Source organism: Polyodon spathula, chromosome 23 (genome assembly GCF_017654505.1).
Source record: "Polyodon spathula isolate WHYD16114869_AA chromosome 23, ASM1765450v1, whole genome shotgun sequence".
Taxonomy (NCBI): domain Eukaryota; kingdom Metazoa; phylum Chordata; class Actinopteri; order Acipenseriformes; family Polyodontidae; genus Polyodon; species Polyodon spathula.
This window is the reverse complement of record NC_054556.1, coordinates 18,596,765-18,622,504: the sequence shown is the minus strand read 5'-3', so window position 1 is coordinate 18,622,504 and position 25,740 is coordinate 18,596,765. Positions and strand designations below refer to the sequence as shown.

At 38.5% G+C, this 25,740-nt stretch overlaps 1 protein-coding gene across 1 annotated transcript in view; it reads left to right on the top strand.

The window, feature by feature from the left end:
- LOC121297780 (cadherin-22-like) overlaps window positions 1-24,874 on the top strand; it is a 190,667-nt gene extending 165,793 nt beyond the window's left edge. The window contains exons 11-12 of the mRNA XM_041224277.1: window positions 12,144-12,395; window positions 22,950-24,874. Coding sequence (XP_041080211.1) covers window positions 12,144-12,395; window positions 22,950-23,473 — 776 coding nt within the window. The 3' untranslated portion in view covers window positions 23,474-24,874. The remainder of the gene's footprint in view (window positions 1-12,143; window positions 12,396-22,949) is intronic.
- The last annotated feature ends 866 nt before the right edge of the window (window positions 24,875-25,740 follow it).

The window sequence follows — 25,740 nt, the reverse complement described above, 5'->3', positions numbered from 1 at the left end:
GTATAATAACTAACAACTACAAACATAAAATACATTTCAAACATATTTATTTTCAGCCTACAATCACACAAACTAAAATTCATATAAAAGTAGATGAAAAAATAATTCCAAACAGTATACAAAGATGGTTTACTTCCGCCCCATCTAAAAAATAAATAAAATAAAAAATTTAAATTTGTGCCATTTTTACCCACACGCCAGATAATCACAAATCAGCATTGTGTATATGAATTTATCAAAATAAATGTACATTCTGCATTACAAAATGCACAATTTTAAATTAAGTTTACAAATTATACACAACATAGATATTCCCATTATTTTTTATTTCCATTTGGCTGCTGCTTGCAGGTGGGAGAGCCGTCTCTTTGTATGCTAGTAGTTTCCATAACAGTGAATTATGCTTCCATTCATTTTTCTTCATCTCATTAACAAGCATTTTGCTTAACGAGTTATTTAGTTGTTGAGATACGAGGTGATGTTAGTGACGTGCGACAATTAAGCTTTTTAACGAGAAATGCTTTCATTTACAACCTCATCGACTCAATTTCAAAGCATTAACGGATTGATTTAATTAACAAATTTTTTTTTTAAATCATTTGCTACTAAAGCTCTAGTTACTATACCACAGTTCGATACAATAAAAGTGTTTTTTAAAAATCCTGGAGTTACTATGTTAATATTATGTAACTACACATGCTTGTCCTTGCTACTGTGGCACCTGCTTGATGTGCATCCACTATAATGCTTTCATATATTGATCTCTGATTTTCTCCATTACTGGTAGACCGTGTGCAAGGGTGCTGTTCCCACAGCTTTATAGTGCTGCAGTAATCACATGTCACATAATAGGTAGTGTTATTCCTTTATAATGAACTCTCTCTGATAGCTGGCTGCATTGAGTAATTTAAAGAGACGTGTCTGACCACCCCACAGATGAAACCTGACTATTTTGACCCCGCTGTGGAGTTTGATCTTGCACTTTACCAAGGAAACACCTTCCTTGCAGCCCCTTACACTCCCAGCCGTGACTATGTATGTGAGCCTGAAAACACTGTGCTAGCAGGCAGGGGTCTGACACTGAGGTATTCTGGCACAGGTGGAGGTCGATGTTGTTTTATTTCCACCTCTCTGTCCTTTGTTTACCGGGCTCCCGGTGTGTTGGGTTGGCCTTGGCTGTACTGGGAAGAGGGGAATAAGCATTGCTGGAGACACATGTGACAACACTGAATGTTTTATTTTATATTACATTAACAAACAAAAAATGTAATTCCTTACCAAATTATCTTTAGCAGCACTATAACGGTTCTGTGCTAATAGGAAATGATAGAACAAAGGCAACTACAGTGGGAACAGGTTGCCATTGATACCCAGTCATATCATACATTGACATGGTATGAACAAGTAATCTACACTGTTGGTAGTGCAGTACCATGGTACCAAATCAGTAGCAAACAGTGCTATTGTATCATAATACTGCTGTGTGGGAGGTAATGGGCTTGAGCAGCTCAGTGATTAGAGTAAGAAAGTGCTGTGCTGCAGTGTGGAAGGTAGTAGGTTTGAGAAGCTCAGTGATTAATGTGCTGGACTGCACCATGGAAGTAGTGGTTAGAGTGGTGGGCTGCACTGTGTAAGGTAGTACGTTTGAGTAGCTCAGTGGTTAGAGTGGTGGGCTGCAGCGTGGAAGGTAGTAGGTTTGAGAAGCTCAGTGATTAATGTGCTGGACTGCACCATGGAAGTAGTGGTTAGAGTGCTGGGCTGCAGTGTGGAAGGTAGTAGGTTTGAGTAGCTTAGTGGTTAGAGTGGTGGGCTGCAGTATGGAAGGCAGTAGGTTAGAGTAGCTCAGTGGTTAGAAAGGAAAACGCAGTGTAGAAGGTAGACAGCTGGAAGAATGCCGGTGGCTATTTTTATGCCTTTAATGTCATGGTGAAAACTCTTTCATGACTACAAATGACCTTTGAATATTTCAAAATGTGACATTTCAAAGACATCCAAATCTTCTTATTTTCCTAATTAGCTCTGATAGTGAAGCTCTGTATAAAAGTGCCCCCTGGGCTCAAACAACCCCTGACCCTGTAGGATGTACTTATCGAATGTCCTCTGGGTCACGGCAATGAGCCATTTCAGTCTGTCCTTGTGAAATCTGTGAGAGTGGTTTTGCTATTTAATAATATTATAATTGATCATGTTAGAGTAACGTTTGTGCTGTTTTGAGAAAATAAGATGGATAATAATATGTGTATATACAGTGACGAGAAAAAGTTTGTGAACGCCAATGATAATTATGGAAATACCATAGTTTTATCATGATTGCCTTGTTGACACAACCATGAGTTATGTATTGTATCAAAAGAGTCTAGAGGAGAATGTTATATATATATATATATATATATATATATATATATATATATATATATATATATATATATATACACACACACACACACACACACACACACACACACACACACACACAGTGTATACAGTATATACATTATATACAGTATGCGCGTCACAGCAAAAAATGTTGTGTTATGTTATTGTTCGTCACAATAGAAGTACGGTTTGCTTCTCAGCCAAATCTAATTGGACTGTATTTCAGTTTACTGTAGTTCTTTTTTTTCTTTTAAATGCTGCATGAAAAGTAAAATGCTTATAAAGATGTATCATTCATTTATCATTCACTTCAAACTTTTTTTTTCAGAATGAAAACAGTGGAGTAACTGAGTCAATTTGATAATAATATTAAACCAATGAACGAAAAACAGGAGCCAGCAAATAGTCAATTTAACACATTTAACAATAACAGTGAGGCAGAGCAACTAGAACAAGATAAATATAAGACAGAATACATGTTTTTATACATAATTGTGGTCTGGATGAGCAAACACATCCCTTCAAACAGAGCATGTTGCCTCCTGAACTGGCACAGCTCAACTGGACTTCAATAAGACCCCATTCTCACAACCCCCGTCTCGGGAAACAAAGCAAATGTAAAAACATGTTAAAATGAGTCATTTTCCTACTCAAAAATGTTACATCCTAAAAGATATCGGCACACTACACTTTTGTCATTCAATTAATGGAACACAAAAGCTTTTTTTTTTCTTTTGTACATGTTACACTTTTTTTATTATTTATTTTTTATATGGTTCATCTTTTGAAAATGGTCTTCAACCAAAATATATTATTAGATACAAGGGACCCTGAGTGAACAAATAACACAACATTTTGATACTTATTTCATTTATTTATTAAAGAAAGTTATGCAACACCCAATGCCCCTGTGTGAAAAAGTAATCGCCCCATTAGACTCAAAAACTGGTTGCGCCACCTTTAGCAGCAATATCTGCAACCAAACGCTTCCTGTAGTTATTGATCAGTCTCTCACAGTGCCCTAGAGAACTTTTGGCCCACTCCTTCATGCAGAACTGCTTCAACTCAGTGACATTTGTGGGGTTTCGAGCATAAACTGCTTGTTTCAGGTCCTGCCACAATATCTCAATGGGGTTAGGTCTGGACTTTGACCAGGTCATTCCAAAACTTTAAATTTCTTGTTCTTCAACCATTCTGATAGAGACTTGCTTGTGTGTTTCGGATCATTGTCTTCCTGCATGACCCAGCTGCGCTTCAGATTCTGCTCATGGATGGATGGCCTAACATTCTCCTGTAGAATTCTCTGATACAGACCAGAGTTCATGGTTCCTTCAATGATGGCAAGTCATCCTGAAACAGCAAAGCACCCCAAATCATGACACTACCATCACCATGCTTGACCGTTGGTATGAGGTTCTTACTGTGGAATGCAGTGTTTGGTTTTCACTAGACATAATGTGGCCCATGTTGGCCAAAAAGTTCCACTTTTCTCTCATCTTTCCATAGAACATTGTTCTAGAACTCTTGAGGATCATCCAGGTACTTTTTGGCAAACTTGAACTTCGTAGTGAACAGTGGTTTCCGCCTTGTTACTCTGCCATGAATCCCATTTTTGCCCAGTGTCTTTCTGATGGTGGAGTCATGAACACTGACCTTATCCAAGGCGAGTGAGGCCTGCATATCCCTGGATGTTGTTCTAGGGTTCTTTGTACCCTCCTGGACAATTTTACGCCTTGCTCTTGAAGAGATTTTGGCAAGACAGCTACTCCTGGGAAGATTCACTACTGTCCCAAACTTTCTCAATTTGGACAATATGGCTCTGACTGTGGTTTGGTGAAAGTAGCACCAAACTTTGGTGTCATTTTTTCTCTCAGACTCCCTCTATATAATACTACAACCCACAATAAGATCTGACCAAATTCAATGTGAAAAATGTGCAAAAATGCAGAAAATCAGACAGGGGGCAAATACTTTTTCACAACACTGTATGTGTGTGTGTGTGTGTGTGTGTGTGTGTGTGTGTGTGTATATATATATATATATATATATATATATATATATATATATATATATATATATATATATATTGATATATATATATAGAAATGTACGTTTTTACTGGGCATGCAAAAATTGTAAGGAACCGCTGGAAAAGTACAAGGTATTATTACAACATGGAAGTCATTATTCTTTCAGTGAGACATTCGGGTTTACATTTGAATACAGTATACTGCACTGTACACACATGGAGACATTCGGGTTTACACTTTAACACAGTATACTGCACTGTACACACACGGAGACATTCGGGTTTACATTTTAACGCAGTATACTGCACTGTACACACACGGAGACATTCGGGTTTACATTTTAACGCAGTATACTGCACTGTACACACACAGAGACATTCGGGTTTACATTTTAACACAGTATACTGCACTGTACACACACAGAGACATTCGGCTTTACATTTTAACACAGTATACTGCACTGTACATATGCTGATTCTGGGTTTTCGGGTTTAGATTTTAAACTTCTACTGTAAAAGGACGACTTACAAAATGGACAAATAATATTATCAATGCAAGAAAATAAACAATAATTACTTTGACCTAATAAGTAATCAAATCACTTAGCTTTAGTGTGTACACTTGTATATGTACTACAGGAAATGTTAAAAATGTGATTAGTTTCTGCTGCTAAAGTTGCTGTTGGGAAAACATTTTATTTTTGTTAATGTTGATGAAAATTGTTGTCACTTTTCAACACTTTCGTGCTTTCAGCCAGTAACATGTTTCACTGCTGAGGTGAAATGACACAGGAAGTGCAATAAAGCACAAAAACGTAACACTTCCTTTAGCCAGTAACAGTTTTAAAATTAAAATGCATGTTTCTTTTAAAACTGCACATTTGAGACCCATGTATCTAATGGGTGTGCAAAGCAGCTGAGACAAATGGAAGTATTTTGTTAGCTACGCTTATACAAGTGCCACTTGCTGTGCCCTGACACTATCTGAGCCAGACTGGAACCCAGCCCTCCAGAAGGGACAAGGCTAGTGAATTATTCCACTGTCTACTGGCCCCAAAACCATTTAACAGTTTTAAAAATGACAACTTACAGGATTGTGGTAAACGATGTGTAGCACAAACAAAAGTGTGTATCACAAACCGCAGACATGTGGCCGAGGATGCAAGCCGACGACGAACTCAGTTGATGCAACAGCCAGAATTCAAACCTGAAATCCTTCTGTGCAAGCGGAAACTGTAGCTGTGTTTGGTACCTCAGTACATTGAGGTAACGCTACTGTAAGTGCCTCTAATTACTGTGTATTTATAAGAACATAAGAAAGTTTACAAACGAGAGGAGGCCATTCGGCCCATCTTGCTCGTTTGGTTGTTAGTAGCTTATTGATCCCAAAATCTCATCAAGCAGCTTCTTGAAGGATCCCAGGGTGTCAGCTTCAACAACATTACTGGGGAGTTGATTCCAGACCCTCACAATTCTCTGTGTAAAAAAGTGTCTCCTATTTTCTGTTCTGAATGCCCCTTTGTCTAAACTCCATTTGTGACCCCTGGTCCTTGTTTCTTTTTTCAGGCTGAAAAAGTCCCTTGGGTCGACACTGTCAATACCTTTTAGAATTTTGAATGCTTGAATTAGGTCGCCACGTAGTCTTCTTTGTTCAAGACTGAACAGATTCAATTCTTTTAGCCTGTCTGCATATGACATGCCTTTTAAGCCCGGAATAATTCTGGTCGCTCTTCTTTGCACTCTTTCTAGAGCAGCAATATCTTTTTTATAGCGAGGTGACCAGAACTGCACACAATATTCAAGATGAGGTCTTACAAGTGCATTGTACAGTTTTAACATTACTTCCCTTGATTTAAATTCAACACTTTTCACAATGTATCCGAGCATCTTGTTAGCCTTTTTTATAGCTTCCCCACATTGTCTAGATGAAGACATTTCTGAGTCAACAAAAACTCCTAGGTCTTTTTCATAGATTCCTTCTCCAATTTCAATATCTCCCATATGATATTTATAATGTACATTTTTATTTCCTGCGTGCAGTACCTTACACTTTTCTCTATTAAATGTCATTTGCCATGTGTCTGCCCAGTTCTGAATCTTGTCTAGATCATTTTGAATGACCTTTGCTGCTGCACAGTGTTTGCCACTCCTCCTACTTTTGTGTCGTCTGCAAATTTAACAAGTTTGCTTACTATACCAGAATCTAAATCATTAATGTAGATTAGGAATAGCAGAGGACCTAATACTGATCCCTGTGGTACACCGCTGGTTACCACACTCCATTCTGAGGTTTTTCCTCTAATCAGTACTTTCTGTTTTCTACATGTTAACCACTCCCTAATCCATGTACATGTGTTTCCTTGAATCCCAACTGCGTTCAGTTTGAGAATTAATCTTTTGTGCGGGACTTTGTCAAAAGCTTTCTGGAAATCTAAATAAACCATGTCATATGCTTTGCAATTATCCATTATCGATGTTGCATCCTCAAAAAAATCAAGCAAGTTAGTTAGGCACGATCTCCCTTTCCTAAAACCATTTTTGACTGTCTCCCAGTACCCTGTTACCATATAGGTAATTTTCCATTTTGGATCTTATTATAGTTTCCATAAGTTTGCATATAATAGAAGTCAGGCTTACTGGTCTGTAGTTACCTGGTTCAGTTTTGTTTCCCTTTTTGTGGATCGGTATTACGTTTGCAATTTTCCAGTCTGTTGGTACCACCCCTGTGTCAAGAGACTGCTGCATGATCTTGGTTAGCGGTTTGTAAATTACTTCTTTCATTTCTTTGAGCTGGGAGGATCTCATCCGGCCCAGGGGATTTGTTTATTTTAAGAGCTCCTACTTTAACATGCCTCAGTTATGCTAAAGTTATTTAAAACTGGATAGGAACTGGATGACATGTGGGGCATGTTGTCAGTATCTTCCTTTGTAAAAACTTGTGAAAAGTAATCATTTAACATATTTGCTATTTTTTTTTTCTTCCTCTACGATTTTGCCATTTGTATCTCTTAAACATTTAATCTCCTCTTTGAATGTTCTCTTGCTGTTGTAATATTGGAAAAACATTTTGGAATTGGTTTTAGCTCCCTTAGCAATGTTCATTTCTATTTCTCTCTTGGCCTTTCTAACTTCCTTTTTGACTTGCATTTGCAGTTCTGTGTACTCTTTCTGTGTACTTTCTTTTTGGTCCTTTTTTAATGCTCTGTAAAGTGCCTTTTTTCGCTGAATATTTTTTTTAATTGATCTATTAAACCATTTTGGCAATTTAGTTTTACATTTAGATTTGTCTACTTTAGGGATATAATTGTTTTGCGCCTCTAGTACTACGTTTTTGAAGAACAACCATCCTTCTTCTGTGGGTGTTTTCTCTATTTTACTCCAATCTACTTCTGTTAGTCTCTGTTTCATACCTTCATAGTTTGCTTTTCTAAAATTGTAAACCTTAGCTTTAGTCTTTACTTTTGAGGATTTAAAAAACACTTCAAATGAGACCATGTTGTGGTCTGAGTTTGCCAGTGGTTCTCTGACCTCTGTTTTAGTTAGTCTTGTTATTTGAAAAGACTAAATCAAGGCATGCCTCCCCTCTAACAAATTGTGTTAGGAAGCAGTCATTTGTCATTTCCACCATTTCTATTTCGTCCTTCGCGCTACCCACCGGGTTTTCCCATTTTATTTGGGGGAAGTTGAAATCCCCCATTAGTATGGCTTCTCCTTTGCTACACACATTTCTAATGTCATTGTATAACAGATTATTGTGCTCACCGTCTGAATCTGGCGGTCTATAGCATGCTCCTATTATTATGCCTTTTGAATTTTTGTCTGTTATTCTGACCCATATTGATTCGGTTTTATTTTCTTTGTCCAGGTTTAACACCTGGGCTTCAAGACTGTTTCTTATGTATAGCGCTACCCCTCCTCCTCGTCTGTCCTGCCTGTCTTTCCTATACAGTGTATACCTCAAATATTATATTCGTCCCCATCACTCTCAGATAAGCAGTTTCTGTAACACCTATCACATCATAGTTACCTGTTAGTGCAGTAGCTTCAAGTTCTAGAATTTTGTTTCTGATACTTCTAGCATTTAGATAAATACATTTAATGGTTGTCTTACCTGAGTTGTTGTTCTTGTTTTGATGCGGTCTCCCTTCTGTTTTTTTTTGTTGATTTCTCCCCCCTTCCTTTCTAGTTTAAATGCTTCCGAACCTGCTCGAGGATCTTTTCTCCAAGTAGACTAGTTCCCTTGTTATTTAAATGCAGTCCATCCCGTCTATACAGATAGTCCTCGTTGTAGAAAGTGGTCCAATGATCAAGATAGGTGAAGTATTAAAGACTCTGCCTTGCTACATATGTTCTTTATATTATTTGGTAGGCCTGTCTCTTTAAAGTTTTTCAGGGGAGAGGAAAATAAAACATTTTCTGTTGGCTTAACTCCTCACAATATCTCATTTATTAAAAAAGAAACATAAACAAGCTTGGAAACTTGATGAATAAATATTTCTTAGCGGTGCTGAAGCCCCTGACAGTGATGTATGCTGGTGAAGATGGACTGTGTGGTTTTGTAATAAGGGTTTCCATCAAGCGTAACTACAATTTGTTCTCTATTTGTCAAACACCTTTTCCACAGTTTATAATTTCATTTACAAATGGACTACAACGACCTAGTTTCTCAGGATTTTTTTCTCAATTTATTTTTTTTTAAAACCTGTCAACCCCAAACCTGAAAATATCAAATGGATAAATTTAATTACATAGAATTTACTTTTAATCTACTTGAATGTTGAGTTTTGTGGAAAATAAAAATATGTTCTTACTATACAATGGCCTAGACATTGCTCTTAAATTACTAACCCACATTTACAATCACAGAAAAGTTATATAAAAATGCAGTGGATTTGCCATTGGAGATTTCCCTTATAAGAGTTTCCTATCGTGAAAGTATAGCAAATCTAAAGAAAAGTTCACAGCTTCAGCATTACATGAAGAGTTCATTCCCTGTCCCTCCATTTTGGCACAAGGAGCTGGGGGCTTCCTAAATGTTATTCATTTTATCTCAATGCTGACTATTACCCAGCTTGCCTGCTTACCGACTTAATTTTGGGTTTCAACTGATCAGAAACAGCAAATAAATTGAATGTAATCACATGATGCAGCAAAGCCTTTCACCGCAAACCTGCTGTTTTTATGATGTTCCAATGATGAGCCTTAATCATTTCAAATAAATACGGTTCTCTCAAAGGTGAGTCCTACATTGCAGTATTTTTACACGCTGCAAAAACAATGAACTATGATTGTAATATATAGTTCAGGTTTAGCCTTTATTTAATTAAAAATCAACAAAATATGAATTCCACATGGTATTTAAACTTAATGCATAAGCAAGCAATTTTGCTGCTCAGCTTAAGTTTGCATGTGTATTAAGGCTAGGTCAGATGCTTTCTGATAGCTAAGTAGTGAGACATTTTCCCCATTCACAGTGTAGAATGTTGCATTTTGGACTTACAATTTTGTAGTATACAAAGATTTCAGTCTCATAAACGGGAGACTTGAATCAAAAATTACTTCAATGTAAAGCAAAATGGATCTTCTATTTCAAGACAGTACAGCCAGAGGCATTAATGAAGAACTTGGATTATCATGTTACCTATAAATATATAATTAATATTGTTCTTATTTTTGTATTACTTTTGTATTCTCTATATCATTAATTTTTATTTGATAATTAATTCATTATGTTATATTTAAGACTTTAATGTTTATGTCTACATAGAATTTACATATTGTTTGAATATTAACATCAATGTTATTCATTTTTATTACTTTGGCTTTAGTAGATCTATATGAATTGAAATAGTCTAATCAATAGATCTTAACATTCAATAATTAATAATTAACAATATGATGTATTTAACTGATGATTTCTGTCATTAACATATTCATTTATCTGTGTACATGATATTTTGTCTTTAATTGAATACCTGACCTCTGATATTTATCTTTAGTTGAATTAAGATCTTAAATACCTAATTCGCTAGCACTGAGGATGGTCGAAACGTTTGCACTGAGCACTTTTTGCAATACATCAACTTTTTGTTACCTGTTCTTCTACAAATAAAAGACTGTTTTTTTGCATCATTTTGATTTTGTAGTGCTTTTTTATCTGCACAATTCAAATAGCAGTGTGTGATTTTTGCATTTGATTCTGTAATTGCGTCAAACTTGCCTTTCAGTTCCAGAGCTGATATATTCATGTTTGTTTTTTATAGCATTACACACGGTTGTAGTTTACTATATGCATTTTCATCAAGCAGGTTAACACTGGCCCCTGAATCAATCATGACTTTGACAGGCACATCTCGGATGTTGCCAGTAGTCAGAGGCTGTTTAGGGTAATTAATAGTGCATAACACACATACACACGCACTTGTGACCAGTGCTGGAAGAGTAGAAATCACCGGTATCAGTTGCTTTATTGCTGCGGGGAGGGTCAGGCTGAATTGCATTTACTGCTGGCTGCTTCTTGTTTTGTGCTTTGCTCACCGTTTTGCCGTACCAGCTGTCTTCTTGTGATTTAGAACGGCAAAGTGGTTCGGTTTCATGCATGGTTTGCATTGCTTTCCCTTTGCAGAACAGGACGATTGCTCTCCAGTGTACAGGTATGCTCCTCCAAGGTTTCAGCAGGTGTTCGTGTTGAACTGCGGTTTGTTAACTTTATGCTGGCTGTACATGTGTTGTCTGTGCTGCAAATGCAGTTCACTGCCTGCAAGTTGGCCGTCGTGACATGTAATCCGCTCCCAAGGTGCAATGCCTGAGAACAATTTGGAGCCCCTACAAATGTCACCCTTACTCCCTGCCCCTAGGACTAGCCTTATTGAACAGTGTTTAACAGCAACTGTGAACTGGAACATAAGCATGAATGAACTGGAGTCTCGACATTACAGCCTGTTTTCAAGCTTCATTTCAACTGAACCTGCCTAGGAATTTACAGAAACGCATCATTATTTATTTATTTTTTTAAGTTCAGTTCAATCCACTCACTTGCAATGCGTGTTTGTGACTGGTGAATAAGCGACAGGATTCTTGATCTTGGATTAGATTTTCAACCCCATCTTAGTCCCCCTCAACTTCACTTACCAATTCACAGATCTCTCAGCTGAATTTTTGGAAGGTAAATCTATATAATAAACACATTATTCGGGATGCTTTATATTGCTATAGCAAGGGGATCAGTAAACATGTGCATGCAAGCCTTTTCTGAAGTATATTCTATACTGTATATTTCTAGCACCTTATAGACAATGCTATCATAGCATCAATGAGTATGAATACTTTTGAATTAGCATTTTTAGTTTTGCAAAAAAAAATTGTTGAAATAAATAATTGTAGACATCAGATTCTGTAACTTTTATTTTCCTCATCCACAAAAGCTAAACTTTTGCGCAAATGATTTTTCCTAAAATTCATTGTTTTCGAGAAATTTCTAGAAATTATACATTTGCATTGGGGTATGTAAACTTGTGACTACAACTGTGTGTGTGTGTGTATATATATGTGTGTGTGAAAATACTCATGACTTTAAGGTCATGTTGCATTTTACTCGCCTAAAACACATTTTGCAGCTAAACTAGAGAATACATTATTCAATGACCCGAAACCTGACCTGGCGTGCTGAATTTAATTATACAAGGAGGTGGTTGATTTAAGTGCAGTTAAAGACGGAGAGCTGCTTTGTGTGTTCCAGACAACACGGCGGGAATCCGAACCCAGCGGACAGGCTTCAACCGTCAGGAGCAGAACGTCTACCTGCTGCCCATCCTAGTGGTGGACAGCGGCCCCCCTGCCCTGAGCAGCACCGGGACGCTAACCATTCGAGTGTGTGGCTGTGACACTGACGGGACCATCCAGACCTGCAACACCACGGCCTACGTGATGTCAGCAGCGCTGAGCCCTGGCGCACTCATCGCTCTCCTGGTTTGCATGCTCATACTCATTGGTAAGAACACTGATTCACATGGCTTATAGAGGGGTACCAGCTTTCCAGAGGGAACAGCCAGGATATATATATATATATATATATATATATATATATATATATATATATATATATATATATAGCCAAGTTAGCCTTTTAAGTTAGTCCAGACTTGAACCCCTTTCTACACAATGGAAGCCCATGGCATGACCCAGTGTCATCTGAACGCTTAACAAAATGGCAACTTGAAGCCTAAAGAGCCTGTCCCCTCAGTGTTCTGAAGTTTATGTGGAGTTGTGGGTGTTCCCTGTCCCCTCAGTGTTCTGAAGTTTAAGTGGAGGATCCTGACTCATTTTCAGAGAATGAATTGATAGCCAGCCAGTTCATCTTCTACACCACCTTCCTCTTTTGTATTTCATCTATTCTTGAAATATGGGTTACATTTTACATTAGGTGTTTCTAATTACTTTATATTTACTCAGTAAATAGTCACAGTGTACTTGACGTGTAACTCTTTTTGCACAATTGAATCAGAAAAGGGTAAAAAGGGAAACTCTTTTATAGCAATGCAAATGGTGGATTGGACATAACAAATATGTATTGGTATCATCTTTCCTATCAACGTAGGTTTATAAAACATTGTTTTTCACCAGCTTGTCAAGTGCAGAATTTAACTGAGCTCACAAATCATCTAGATGGAGCAATGCATGACCCACCCAACCGCCACAGATTTCATCCTCTATGATCTCAATCTCACATGGGTTTAAAAGGATAGCAAGTTTAACAAACTCATGTCAACTGTTATATTGATCTTCAGGGTTATAAAATAATTTATTTCAATAGAAAACCTTTTCATGGTGTAGAATGGGAGAAACTGGGTGTTGCTGCAGTAGTTGATATCTACTTTAATGGTTCATTTCCCTCCCTTAGATCTGTAAAAGCTACATGGAATATTCCAGTGCCCACCTCTAGAACTTATAATTGTAGTGTGTTAGGTATATCGGGGGCAGTAAAGTGTAGGAAATGAGATACGTACCTTATTTGAGGGCGGTTATGTGACGGTCGGATATGCGACATTCCACTGTATTGGGAAAATATATTCAAACATATATCCACCATTTTAGGTATTTATTTAATTAAATCCCCCACATTGGCTTTCTTAGGTCTTACAAAAAACCTCAACTTAAATATAATTCACACCCAATCAGTCATGTTACTTACTAATAAAGAGGTATAATGATGTTTTGAAAAGAAAAGGAACCACCAACAAAAAACATTTCTGGATGTCATTCTATTAGAAAAAGCACACGGTAGTTAGCAGGGAATTAAAAGAAAACATGTAATACTGTGGTTCGATGCAATTCAGTACTTAGCTGATACTGATATGTAATACATGAGACTATTCATTGAATCATTTATTTATTTATTTATTTATTTATGTATTTCAATATTTATTTAAATTGTATTGCGATACAATATGTATTGTACAACTTGTCTAAGAGGCAATAAGTATTTGTATTATTTTTTTTTTATTTTAAATTGTATTATAAAGATGTTTCTTCAGAGTTTTGAGATAGATAATTAAATTTATTTAGAGATGTATTTATTGGTTATGTATTTAAAAATTAATAACAATATTAATAAAAAAAAAGTTTTAGAGATAGGGTATAGTTAGGATAGGGTTAGGGTTTTGGCTAAGGTTAGGGTTAGGATTAGGGTTACATCATGCACAAAGTACATTGTACATGAACCCTTTGCAGTCAATTTATTCAGTGCTTGTCAGGCACGTCAGGTACAATTTATTTTCACACGCGCTGTTTATTTTACATGTGCTGTTTAAAATATTTTTTTCAGATTAAAACAGGTTTAAAAGGCAACCCCATCCGTTGTTTGCTGTATTTTTCACATATCTCTTTATAAACATGCATACTGATAAATCCTCTCCTGATCACTCATTTTATCACCAAACTCCTCAATAATGCGATCCAAGTCATTGTTTTATCACTATAACATCTCAAAAAGTTCTGCAAATGTCCATGATATTCTTTGAGCACTGGATGCGGAAGCAGCTATCTCCTTTGTTTGTGTCCGTCTTATCTCTGTGGTGCAGCTGCTAGCTTTATTGCTGAGATATGCCCCTTTTTTTTCCAGCTTCATTCGGCTCCTATCAGGTCATTGAAAGGTTTTCTTGGCTTTTTCCGGAGAAAAAAACTACTAGAGACCTGTCTGACATCGGACTAGAAAGGGTAAATTGTAATGTCGGACCTGGTCCAACAAAGGAGCGCAAAGGGTTAAGTATATTTAGGGCTTCTGATTTTCCGATAAAACGCACCCAATACAAAAAAAAAGAAGAAACACCAGAAAAACACTGGAAATGTTTTTTTTCAGTTCAGGTTGACTTCACTTCTTTCCCTATTTAAAAAATAAATAAAATACTACTACTAACCCTACTACTCAAGCATGATTCCTGCTCCGGTTTACATGGGTTTTTACAGCTATTTTTATCACGAGAAAGAGATTAACCCTGTCTTGCTGACCAAAGGACTGTCTTTTGTTGTTGCACGATGTATTTGCACGACACGTCACACAGTCGTGACCGTAGAGTCGATTTTAAGGTGCATGTAAACCCAGCCATTGTCATACTATATAGATACTAAACATATTAATTCCTAAATTTCTATTGGAGACTCAGTTTGCGAGATTTTAAATGAGGTTACAATTAGCAGGCTTGTTCGCAGAATTTAAAGCTATATTACAGTAGATGGGAAGAATTTAAAACAGAATTGCAAATTATGGAGAAATGTAAAAAAATGCCTAGACACACAAAACCCCCAGGTTTGATGAACAAAATGATTGTCCAGACAGTAGTGTTCCCAAAAACGTCCTTGTTTTTAATAAACAAAACCCAAAAGAACCAAAAAGAACCACCCCTCTGCCAGCAATGGTATCGGGGAGAACACGGCTGGTTTACAGACCAAAACAAAGAAACAATAACCCACGAAAGTGTGCTCTTTAATCCACAGGGTGGTGCTGGTGTCGTGTAGTGAGGGTAGTGCTCTGCTGATGCGGGCTGGCTCCGTGGCTGCAGCCGCTGGCTCTGTACTCCTCCTCTGCAACACACAACAAACAACATGTAACAAACAAACAAACAAAACTACAGGCTCCAGCCGTCAGGTTAATCTTGTTCAGCGCCAGGCGGCGTACTGACGTAGCTGCTTCCCCTTTGTACCCATGACCTCCTCCATGCAATGAACTCGTCGCCATGGTTTCTCCAACAGAGGGCCGTCCCGCAGCTGATCGCAGTGGAGTTGTTCCGGATACATGCAACTATGCGCTTCCCCTAATATGGTCACCTTTCGATTTCCACCTACCATCAAGGCGGTCCATCTAGGAGACAGCATACCACTGTCCTTACACGGCATCCTTTCTGATCGGGAGGGAGATTTACCACATCGATCCTTTCTCTCTTTATCACACCAGCTAAAGGAAGCAGTGATAATTCGTGTAGCCCTACCTTCAGCCTGCCGCAGAGTTAGTACACTGCTTGTGCTTTCGGAAAAGCATTGTGAAGGCTTATACTTCACCAGAATGAGAGGACACACAATAATATGCAAAGCCAATTTAAATAAAAAGAAGAATACATTAAATAAGATGATTGGTATTTTATACTGTACCTCTACCAAATTGTTCCATGAGTAGCTTGCTACCTTACAAACCCATACTGTAAACAGGAGGGTGTTCTTTGGTTAAAGAAAAGGGCTTCTAACAAGGAGATCCCCGGTTCAAATCCCAGCTCAGCCACTGACTCACTGTGTGACCCTGAGCAAGTCACTTAACCTCCTTGTGCTCTGTCTTTCGGGTGGGATGTTTTTGTAAGTGACTCTGCAACTGATGCATAGTTCACACACCCTAGCCTTTGTAGATACTGGAATAGGATCATTACTAGAACAAGCACTGAAACAGGAGCATTACTAATACAGCACCAAAGTTGCACCGCTAATCTTTCCATTCAAACAAACGTCTTACGATTCATCTAAGAGCAGGCAAGGCAAAGCTCATCCTCTGGGGTGAAACATCAAGGGTTTTGCCCTCCTCAAGTTCTGAATTGAGCTCTGCTGGATTGAGAGGAAACCTTTTAAAAAGAAATCCCCCGCATTAAGACATTAAAACTGATCTATTAAGAACCTTGATTTTGTGTAGAAATTTTCCATTTACTCACAGCTACTACAGGGGCAGAAATTAAATACACACAATAATGATCTACACAGAAACTATTTAGAATGCTAGAGAATGCTTAATGGAATATTGAATAAGTATTTACTTCTCTAGCATTAGCCCATTCTACGAGTTAAACAATTAATTCTGACCTTTAATTCACACCCATTTATTAAATGTAAAAAATGAGAAATCATAAACATCACTTAGTCTTCACGTTGTTCATGGTTTGACTTGCATCTGTGATGTAGTTTGACAGAGAAAGCTTGTACTTTGTTATGTAGAGCAGTTTTTTTTTTTTGCATGCTGTGATAGACAGGTTTATCAACAGGTTTTATTTCAGTTTTTTCTGTGTAGCAGAACTTGGTCACTTGAAAACAGTGACCCATATTTTATTCAATCAATATTGTTTTTTTGTTTTTGTTTTTGTTTTGTTTTTTAAATAAATGTAGTCGTCTCCAATTTTTTTACCCCCGTTTTCTCCCCAATTTAGTGTGCTCAATTGTTATCTGTATCCTCGGCCCACCGCTAGCAACCCCCCCGCCGACTCGGGGAACGGCGGCTGGAGCACGCGTCCTCTGAAACGTGCTCCTGCCAATCTGGCATTTTCCGCACTGCGGATCCACACCGAGGCCACCAGACCTATAGCGCAGGAGGACAACACAGATCTAGCAGCTCCACTGCAGAACAACAGACGCCCTATTGGCCACAGGGGTTACTGATCAGCCATGGATTCCCCTGCCGACCTAAGCCCTTCCTACCTGGGCAGTGCTTGGCCAATTGTGCGCCACCCCCTTGGAGCTCCCGGTCACGGTCGGATGTAACATGGACTCAAACCTGCGATTTCCAGGTTATAAGGCACATCTTCATGGAGTGCCTTTGCTGGAGAGAGAAAGGGCATACATAGAAGCAGATTAAAGTGTAGAACATAACGTAGGAAGCACTTATAAATCACAGGTTAGCCTACCCGATGAAGTAGTTCAAACTAAAACACTGGGAACATTTAAAAAAACAATTTGATTCTGTCCTGTTAAATTAGACCTCCCTAGCAGATGCAAATGGTTATGGAGCCTTGGCTCAGAGTTTTTCACATGTTCTCTAATGTTTCCCTTAGAAAATCACATGGGGGTGTCAGGTGTCACCTGTGCAGCTTATTTTTCGTTGCTTGGAGAAAGAAAATATGATAATCATATTCGGAAACTGGAAGTCAGTAAACCTCCAGGCTGTGTTTCAAACAAACACTCACGTCTTTGATATTTAACAAGTTTGATTTGCCTTACATTGACACAAACCTTAATTCATGCAAGTGAACTGAAAAATATAATATAATAGGTGTTATTTTATTCTGAATACACTACAGCAAAAATGATTACTTGGTGGTTTGTGCAATATTATGCTCTTGTCGCTTTAATTGGAAGAGATACGCACTGCTCATTGAGTTCTGTATTTTAATTCAGTAAACAAAAGAAAAAACTTGTGCCTAAGGAAATAGGGTATTGAACAAAGAAATCTAGTCTTGCACATTGTTTGTACACTCTGTGAACCCAGCTAAACTTTACTGGCTTACGTTATGCTGTCTGCTTGTACACGCACATTTGCCTTTTATTCTTGGGAGCGTAAGGGACCAGAGTTCGGGTAATCGAATGCACAAAAATGTTGCACCTGTTCCGTTAAAACAAACCTGAAAACTAACTTCACACATGCAATTATGATTTTTTTTTTTCCAATTTTGTAGGCCCGGCAGCTGCCTTTTTTGACCCGGCCTGCCGCCGGGCCCGTGGAATTTGTAGATGCCCTTGTGCCTCCAGTGCACCTCAGTATTGACTTGCAGATACATTAGAGTCTTGTAGGCATGAGGCTTGATCAGCCAGCCCCCTCATCTTCAGCACATTTCTGCAGCCGCATTCCCAGGGGGCAATTAGATCAATCACAGATTGACAAAGCAAATGAAAACAAATTTCTGGCTAATTACCTACAAGCAAACAGCCGCTTCATCAATTCATTTAAAAGTGACGTGATGAATACAGCCCCGTACAGGAGGCATCTGCAAACATCCGTTCCAATTATAGCCCATCTGCTGGAGAGGCTGCATTTGGCTTGAAATCTGAGACCCAAGGGCAATCTCGCAGTCAAGTAGAGAACTTTTATTGAAACATCTGGACAACATATAGCCAAGGTACAGTAATGATTTCCATTACATGAGAGTAGATGTTAAAACTTCATGCTGATTTGAACACGGCTCTCACCAAGATAAGCAACAACTAAGACATGGCTTTACAGTAAAGTAACATGATCCATCTGTGTCTCCATCTATTTGTGTTTCTTTCCATCTGATGATGTAGATCTTTATGCCTGGAGTTGATGGCTCCAGGAATCAGCTTATTTTACCTCCCCAGCACATCAGCACACACAAAAGGCTGCGATGCTGACTCCGGGGATCAACCACAGTACGGTCTCCCCAGTGCGTCAGCATGACAACCGTTTGGATTGAGCTAAGTAGGGCACATGTCTGGGGTCTTCAAGTGGGTACCTTCCATCCTCTGTGTTGCTTTGACTATCCCACGACACCTTAAGAGGGCTCGACAGTGATTCTGGCGTCCCAGCATCACCCCCCTCCATCCCCCACTCAGCTCAGCCCAGCTTACTTACTTGTACATCAGCGTTAATTTCTTTCTATTGTGCTTGAGGTCCCCAGCCAGAATCTTTCCATCTCAACCACAGCCAGTTGCTGCTCTTTTCTGCTGCTTCAGATAAGTTCTTCACTTTACGATGCAACTTTTGGCCACTGAACTTGATGTCTCTGAGAAACCAGCTTGTAGAGTGTGCCACAAATCCTTGACAACCCACCTCCACTGGGTAAACCCGGACTCTCCATCCTCGCTGTTCCGCTTCAACAGCTAGTTGAGCAGACCGAAGTTTCTTCCTCTCATACGCCTCATCCACAGCATCCTCCCATGGCACTGTTAACTCTACCAGGTGAACAAGACAATATCTGGTCGAAGGTTAGTGGTGGCAATCACAGGTGGAAAAATAATTAATTGACCAACATCTGCTAAAACATGTTGTTTTTGTGTGTAATGCTTTAATGGAATTGGTGGTAACTTATTGGTCAGGTTATGCTTGTCTTCCAATGCTAAGGCCAAACATCACAGCACCTGGTCATGGCGCCAAGTAACCTGTCCTTGGCTAAGACCCACCTTACATCCTCTCAAAATGTACCTTAATGTTGTAGGTGATGAACACACAGGACATGAGGGATCCTCGTCTACCCAAAGGTTTAGGTTCTATGGTAAAGGGGGAATTGCATATGTTGACCTGATGAGGAAACTGATCCTGCTCTATTCCATTGTCCATAGGTCTTACCAGCCAATCTTTCTTTGTTCCACACTCTCCCATCTCATCCATTCTCCCTGCTTGGCCTGGGAAACGGCTTTTACACACCTCATCGTCTCCTCCTGTTTTTGCACCTCGTTGTCTACAAGCTTCCTCCATTGAGGCTGCTTTGTGCCATGTAGGAGGAGCTGAACTGAGACCTAGAGACTTAGACTTCCATGCTGAACTTGCCCCATGATATCATCGATTCAAGGGCAGCCATTGTATCTTCCACGACTTTCTTTAGCCCACTTTCTTCCAGTTTTCAACACAGGTCAATCCTGCAGGTCTCAGATTTGTGCACCGCTCCCATGAATGAAAGTGTTTTGGGTCGAGTTTGAATGAGATACAATAAAAACTGTCTGAATGGTGATCACCTGGGGCTTGTTTTTCTAAATTTAAGTTTCTAAATTTAGTACGGCTTTTGCATGGCAGCACTCTTTTAGCCTAACCCTGTGTTAAAGTAACTTGTATAATTATTAAATTGTGGTTACAATTTGAGCAAAAACTGTAATCTGAAGTTATGTTAAAAATAAACTGTTGTGTGGAGAAGTTAGCCTTACTCAGATACTTGAACCCACTAACAGCTAGACCCCTGGCTTAGATATTTTAGTATTATACACTGTCGGCAATCCATGTGAATGTATGTGTTCCGTCCCTTATACCAGTTTACTATAGTAATAGTGAAGCATAATGCAGTAATGCATAAGTAAGCATTGTAAAGCCCATAGGGACATAATAATATACATGAGAAAACTACAAAATGACCATTTTACCTGTGGTAAACTGTTATAAAAGATAGCTATGGAAGGACGGACAGGTTCCTTCACATATCCCCAGATTCTGACACATTGAATAATGTTACAGAATTAGACAATACAGAATGGGTAAGCTCTTAATTACTTGCTTCTGCAATGGTTTGCACCTTGTAAATGGAGGTGTAAAGTTTTTGGAGGGTCAGCAATTGCATAAGTGCAAGGCTAAATCCTTACATCTCATTATAATGTATGCGCCCGTTTAATATTCCAGATCCCCGTCCAATTCCATGCTTTTTTCTTCATTTGAATATTATATTTCAAGGATTAATAATGGCAAAGTTCTAATTTGATAGACACCTAGCGCCAGATGAAAACCATTCTTTACATACGCAGCATTATTAATGACCGCTAAAGTCCCACTTTACACCAGAAAATCACTTTACACGTATCCTTACGTCGGCCCCTAAAACACTAAGTCTGTATTATGCAAGTGTCCCTAATTAATTCCCCTGTAATACCATAGTAAAAGCATAAGCAAATGTGATTATAGTTTTAAGGATCCTTCAACACTTTCTTAGTGAGATTCAGTGCTTGCTATTCTGAGTACGAGTTTGAGTAAATACTGCAATCCTGTGACCGTGGCTGAGAGCATACGACTGTCTGGTGATCCAACAGAGATTGGTCACCAGAGCTAATGTTTTTTTCAACTCCAGCTGGTCGTGTCACAGGACTGTTGCACGACCGTCTCCTGGTAGTTGCAAGCCTGAAGAATGAGCCATCATTATAGCATTTGAATCCAGTCTTAAGCCATGCAAAGGCTACGAGAGACATTGCTAGTCTTTGTTATGCTGCAAAATGGATGTTGTTTTAAAACATGACCACACATGAACACAACACACTGAAGCTGTGTCTTTGTGCAGTCTAGTTAATATCTATTCTACTCTTTAGACAGCTATAAACTAAACCTTTTTTTTTATGTTACAGTCTTTTTTCTGTCAGTATTTTCTTCAAGAACTCCCTGGTCATCGGTATGACTCTGTTATACTGTGATCAATTGCAAGAAAGAAAGAAAGAAAGGAAGAAAGAAAGAAAGATTTCCAAACAGCCTTTTGTGTTATTTGTTTTCCCTAAGTGGCCTTTGGAATCCTCATGAGAATGAGTCGGTTGATTAGCCTCTGCACTGGGTGCCTGTGGAAGTGTAGATGTTGCTTTAATTGCTGCCTGGAGCACCACTGACAGTCATTTCATTTCTTAATTTCTCACACAGACTCAATTCCCTGATGAACCACAAATCCTCTGAGGTGTTAATACTCTAACTGTTGTAGGGGTAATGCTATTGCGTCAATTGGCAGGTTGACGAAATCTCAAATCATTTGATATGGTGAAAAACTGTTTGTTTTTCAGTCCAATTGTTAACATCGGTACAGATTAATGTCAGCTTTATACTCTGGCCTAGCAAAAAATGTAAAACCTGTGCTGCTTTGTGGCACAAAGAGACAAGACATATGCTGACACTTGCTTTGTCCCTGAGTGAAGGAATAGTTGGTGTGCAGGGTGAGTCATACAGCTGAGGAGTAGGTTTGAATCCTGGCTGTGCAAAGCCGACGATCTTCTTAGGGTTATGGTGGCAACATTTTCAGGGACAGTTTCTCCGCATCACCCTACTGGCCAGGCACAGAGTTAGCCAGGCATCTAATATGGAATTCCTGGGTGTAACAAAGGCAATGGTATCACCCACAGCCCTTCAGTTCTCCTGAGCTGTTGTGGGGAATTGCTGAAGTGAGCCAAGATAGTTAGACATTAGACATAAATTGGAGTAAAAACTTGTGTAAATGTAAACAAAGAAATCCCTGAATACAGATATTTGCAAAATATTTTTCAAAAACCTGCAAAAGTTTTTAATAAGCCATGAGGTCTCACACGTCCAGTGGTACCCCAAAAATATATACCTTTTCCATGAATCACAGATGACTGTGGAAGAAACATTTGTCACCCATTAAACCAAGATCAGTCCCATTGTTAACAATATATTTTTGTATCCCTCAGAACTGGATTTTGTAATGGGGACTGTCAGGACTGGTGCACCAATCAATGCAATATCTGTCAGTCACCACTGCAGAAACCCACTATGGCAATAAATGCTGGTAATGGGCTGCTTATGGTTCTGGAACAGTTAGTCCAGGTTATTTGTGATATATTTATATTTGATGAGATGTTCTATTTTTTTCAGTGCTGGTGTTGTTGATCCTAGCTCTGAAGCGACACCGGAAAGGCCATCGGATGTCAGAGGATGAGGAGGACATGCGCGACAATGTTATCAAATACAATGACGAGGGTGGCGGTGAGCAAGACACCCAGGCTTACGACATGAGTGCCCTGCGCAGCCTCTACGACTTCCCCGAAGTCAAGGGTGGCGACTCGGGGCCTGATCTTCACTCCCTGCCCCAGTGGATAAAGGACCAGAGCCAGGGAGACCTGAAAGACTCTGCCACAGCGTCAGATTTCTCTATCTTCCGGAGCTACATCTGCAAGAAGGTGGAGCATGCAGACACAGATCTCTCTGTCCCACCATATGATTCCTTTCAAACGTATGCCTTTGAGGGCTCCAGCTCACCAGCACTCTCCTTGAGCTCCATCCACACTCTCTCTAACACATCCGAGCAAGACTTGTCATACCTAAGTGATTGGGGGCCACGCTTTCGACAGCTAGCAGGGCTGTACTTAGTGGACCATAACGAGGAAGAAGGCTCCTAGCACCCTGCCCCCATTAAAAAAAACTAAAATAATGATAGAGTAATACTAAACTTAAACACCCCCCACTCCATCCCGGAAACCCTTTTTGTTATTAAAATTATTGTTATTATTATTGGAATTTCTATTCGAGTTTGATAGACACACATTGCTGTTGTTCTTGTTAATACAGCACAGGTTTGCAAATGACAGTCAAGCCCATAAACCACAACAAAAGGAAATTTTGCCCCAAGCAATGAAGTTCAGAAGTAAGTTGGCTATGGATGAAGTTCATCTGGAAGAAATGACAATTGACATTTTTTTTGTAAGTCACAGAAATGTGTACGTTTGATAAAAGATGCTGATTATCATTTTTATGAGCATGCTGTCACTTTGGAAGAACAAACCTGGAAAAAAGAATTGCACAACCTCCAAATATCCAAAATGAGGATGTATGTATTTATTTGTGTATTTATTTATGTATTGTACATGTTTTCTAATTTTGAGGAGAACCTTGCCATTATTCTCATTGTGACGCAACACTGGAAAAACACAAAACAAGAAAAAAACAACTGTAAGATGATACTGCGAATGAAGAAAACATTCTTCTTTTGTACTGTAAAGACGAAATTGAGTTTATTAGCTATAGCCTCTGCAAAGATTCTACTGGGAAAATAGTATTTTAGTTTTTTTTTTTTTTTTAACCTGAAATTGTGGTGAACTGAAGAAGGAATATTTTTTTGTAAACGTCTTTTAAAATTATTATTATTACATGGAGATACAAATGCAGCTGTTGCTGGCAGTTTATGGACTTCAGACTTCAAAAAAGGACAAGGTCACAGCATTGCTTTGTTGTTGAATGAGAAACTAAAGCGGCACTCCTTCGGCTAATGCCTTATCAAACCTATAGGCTAAACATCTGTCTATGTTACTACTTAGAGTTTTACAGAAGAACAAGCGGACAAACATTCCTTTCAACACTTTTTTTGTCTTAATTGGTTCCAATATTGTGTTAAACATACGTAAATCTATGATAAGTCTTAACATCTGATAAAGGCATTAGCTGAAATGTGTGTCACAAAGTAACTTAGTATAATCTTTAATTTACTCCAAATCATGAATGAGTGTTTGAAGTGTATTCATATATTTTTTGTTTGTTGTAGGATTTAGAAATCTTGAAGTCGTTTGAAAAGACTTTGTTTCTACAGAAGGGAAAAAAGGTTATATGGTGTATTGCAGCAATAACCAGAGATACTGTGTATGAAACATACAGCAAGACATTGTTTGATATAGAAGTCATGTGTTCGTTTATTGGGTCCTTCACACAACACCTCCCCAGTGATTTTGTTCCAACCACACCTGTGCCTCATTGCATTTCTGTTTTTTTCTCATTTCTATAGGCTGATGGCATTATGAGAATGTGAACCCAGTACCGATATGAATTACATGTTGATTTGAAGATGTATTTAAAATAAAATTAAGTTCATACATATTTCAAGATTTTTTTTTTTCTATCATTTACGGTATGTTGGGACTGTGGGTTGTCAAAATGGCGAGAGAGAGAGAGAGAGAGAGAGAGAGAGAGAGAGAGAGAGAGAGAGAGAGAGAGAGAGAGAGAGAGAGAGAGAGAGACTTTGACTTTTAAGATCCTTTATTTAAATATTCCAAATAAAATCCATTAAAATTCAAATAAAGGTAAAACACAACAAAAGTTAAGATTCCTACTGCCTAAAATATATCGTGTTCTCCTTAAAAACAGATTTTAAACAAAATAAAAGGATCATTAAAAAATCAATATTAAACAGTGTTTTTTTCTTTGTTGAAAACAGATAAAAGCCAAAATAAAACACTGTAAAACAAAAATTAAATAAAATTAGAACAAAAACTGGAGCTCCCCCTCCTCACTCACAGCACACAAGGCGTCTCCCACACACCACCTCTCCTGAAAGTCCTCCAGGTTACTGACCAGTTTAAAATACTCAAACTCTACTCTGATCTGGCTGACCACGAGCACCCTGAACTGAACCACTAAACTGGTCAGTCCAGAACCAGAGAGTTGATTTTTCCTTGTCTTTAAAATAGCCAATTTTGCCTGTCCAAATAAAAAATTAATAAGAACACACCTGTTTTTCATTTTAAAACTGTATAGAACCCCAAAAATAAAAAGCTCCTTACTAAAAACGACCCCTAAATTATTCAGGATTCCCTGCAGTAAATTAAAAAGTGGCCGCAGCCTCTCACACTCACTGTAGGCATGAAAGAGAGTTTCCTCTGCTGAGCAAAAAGCGCAC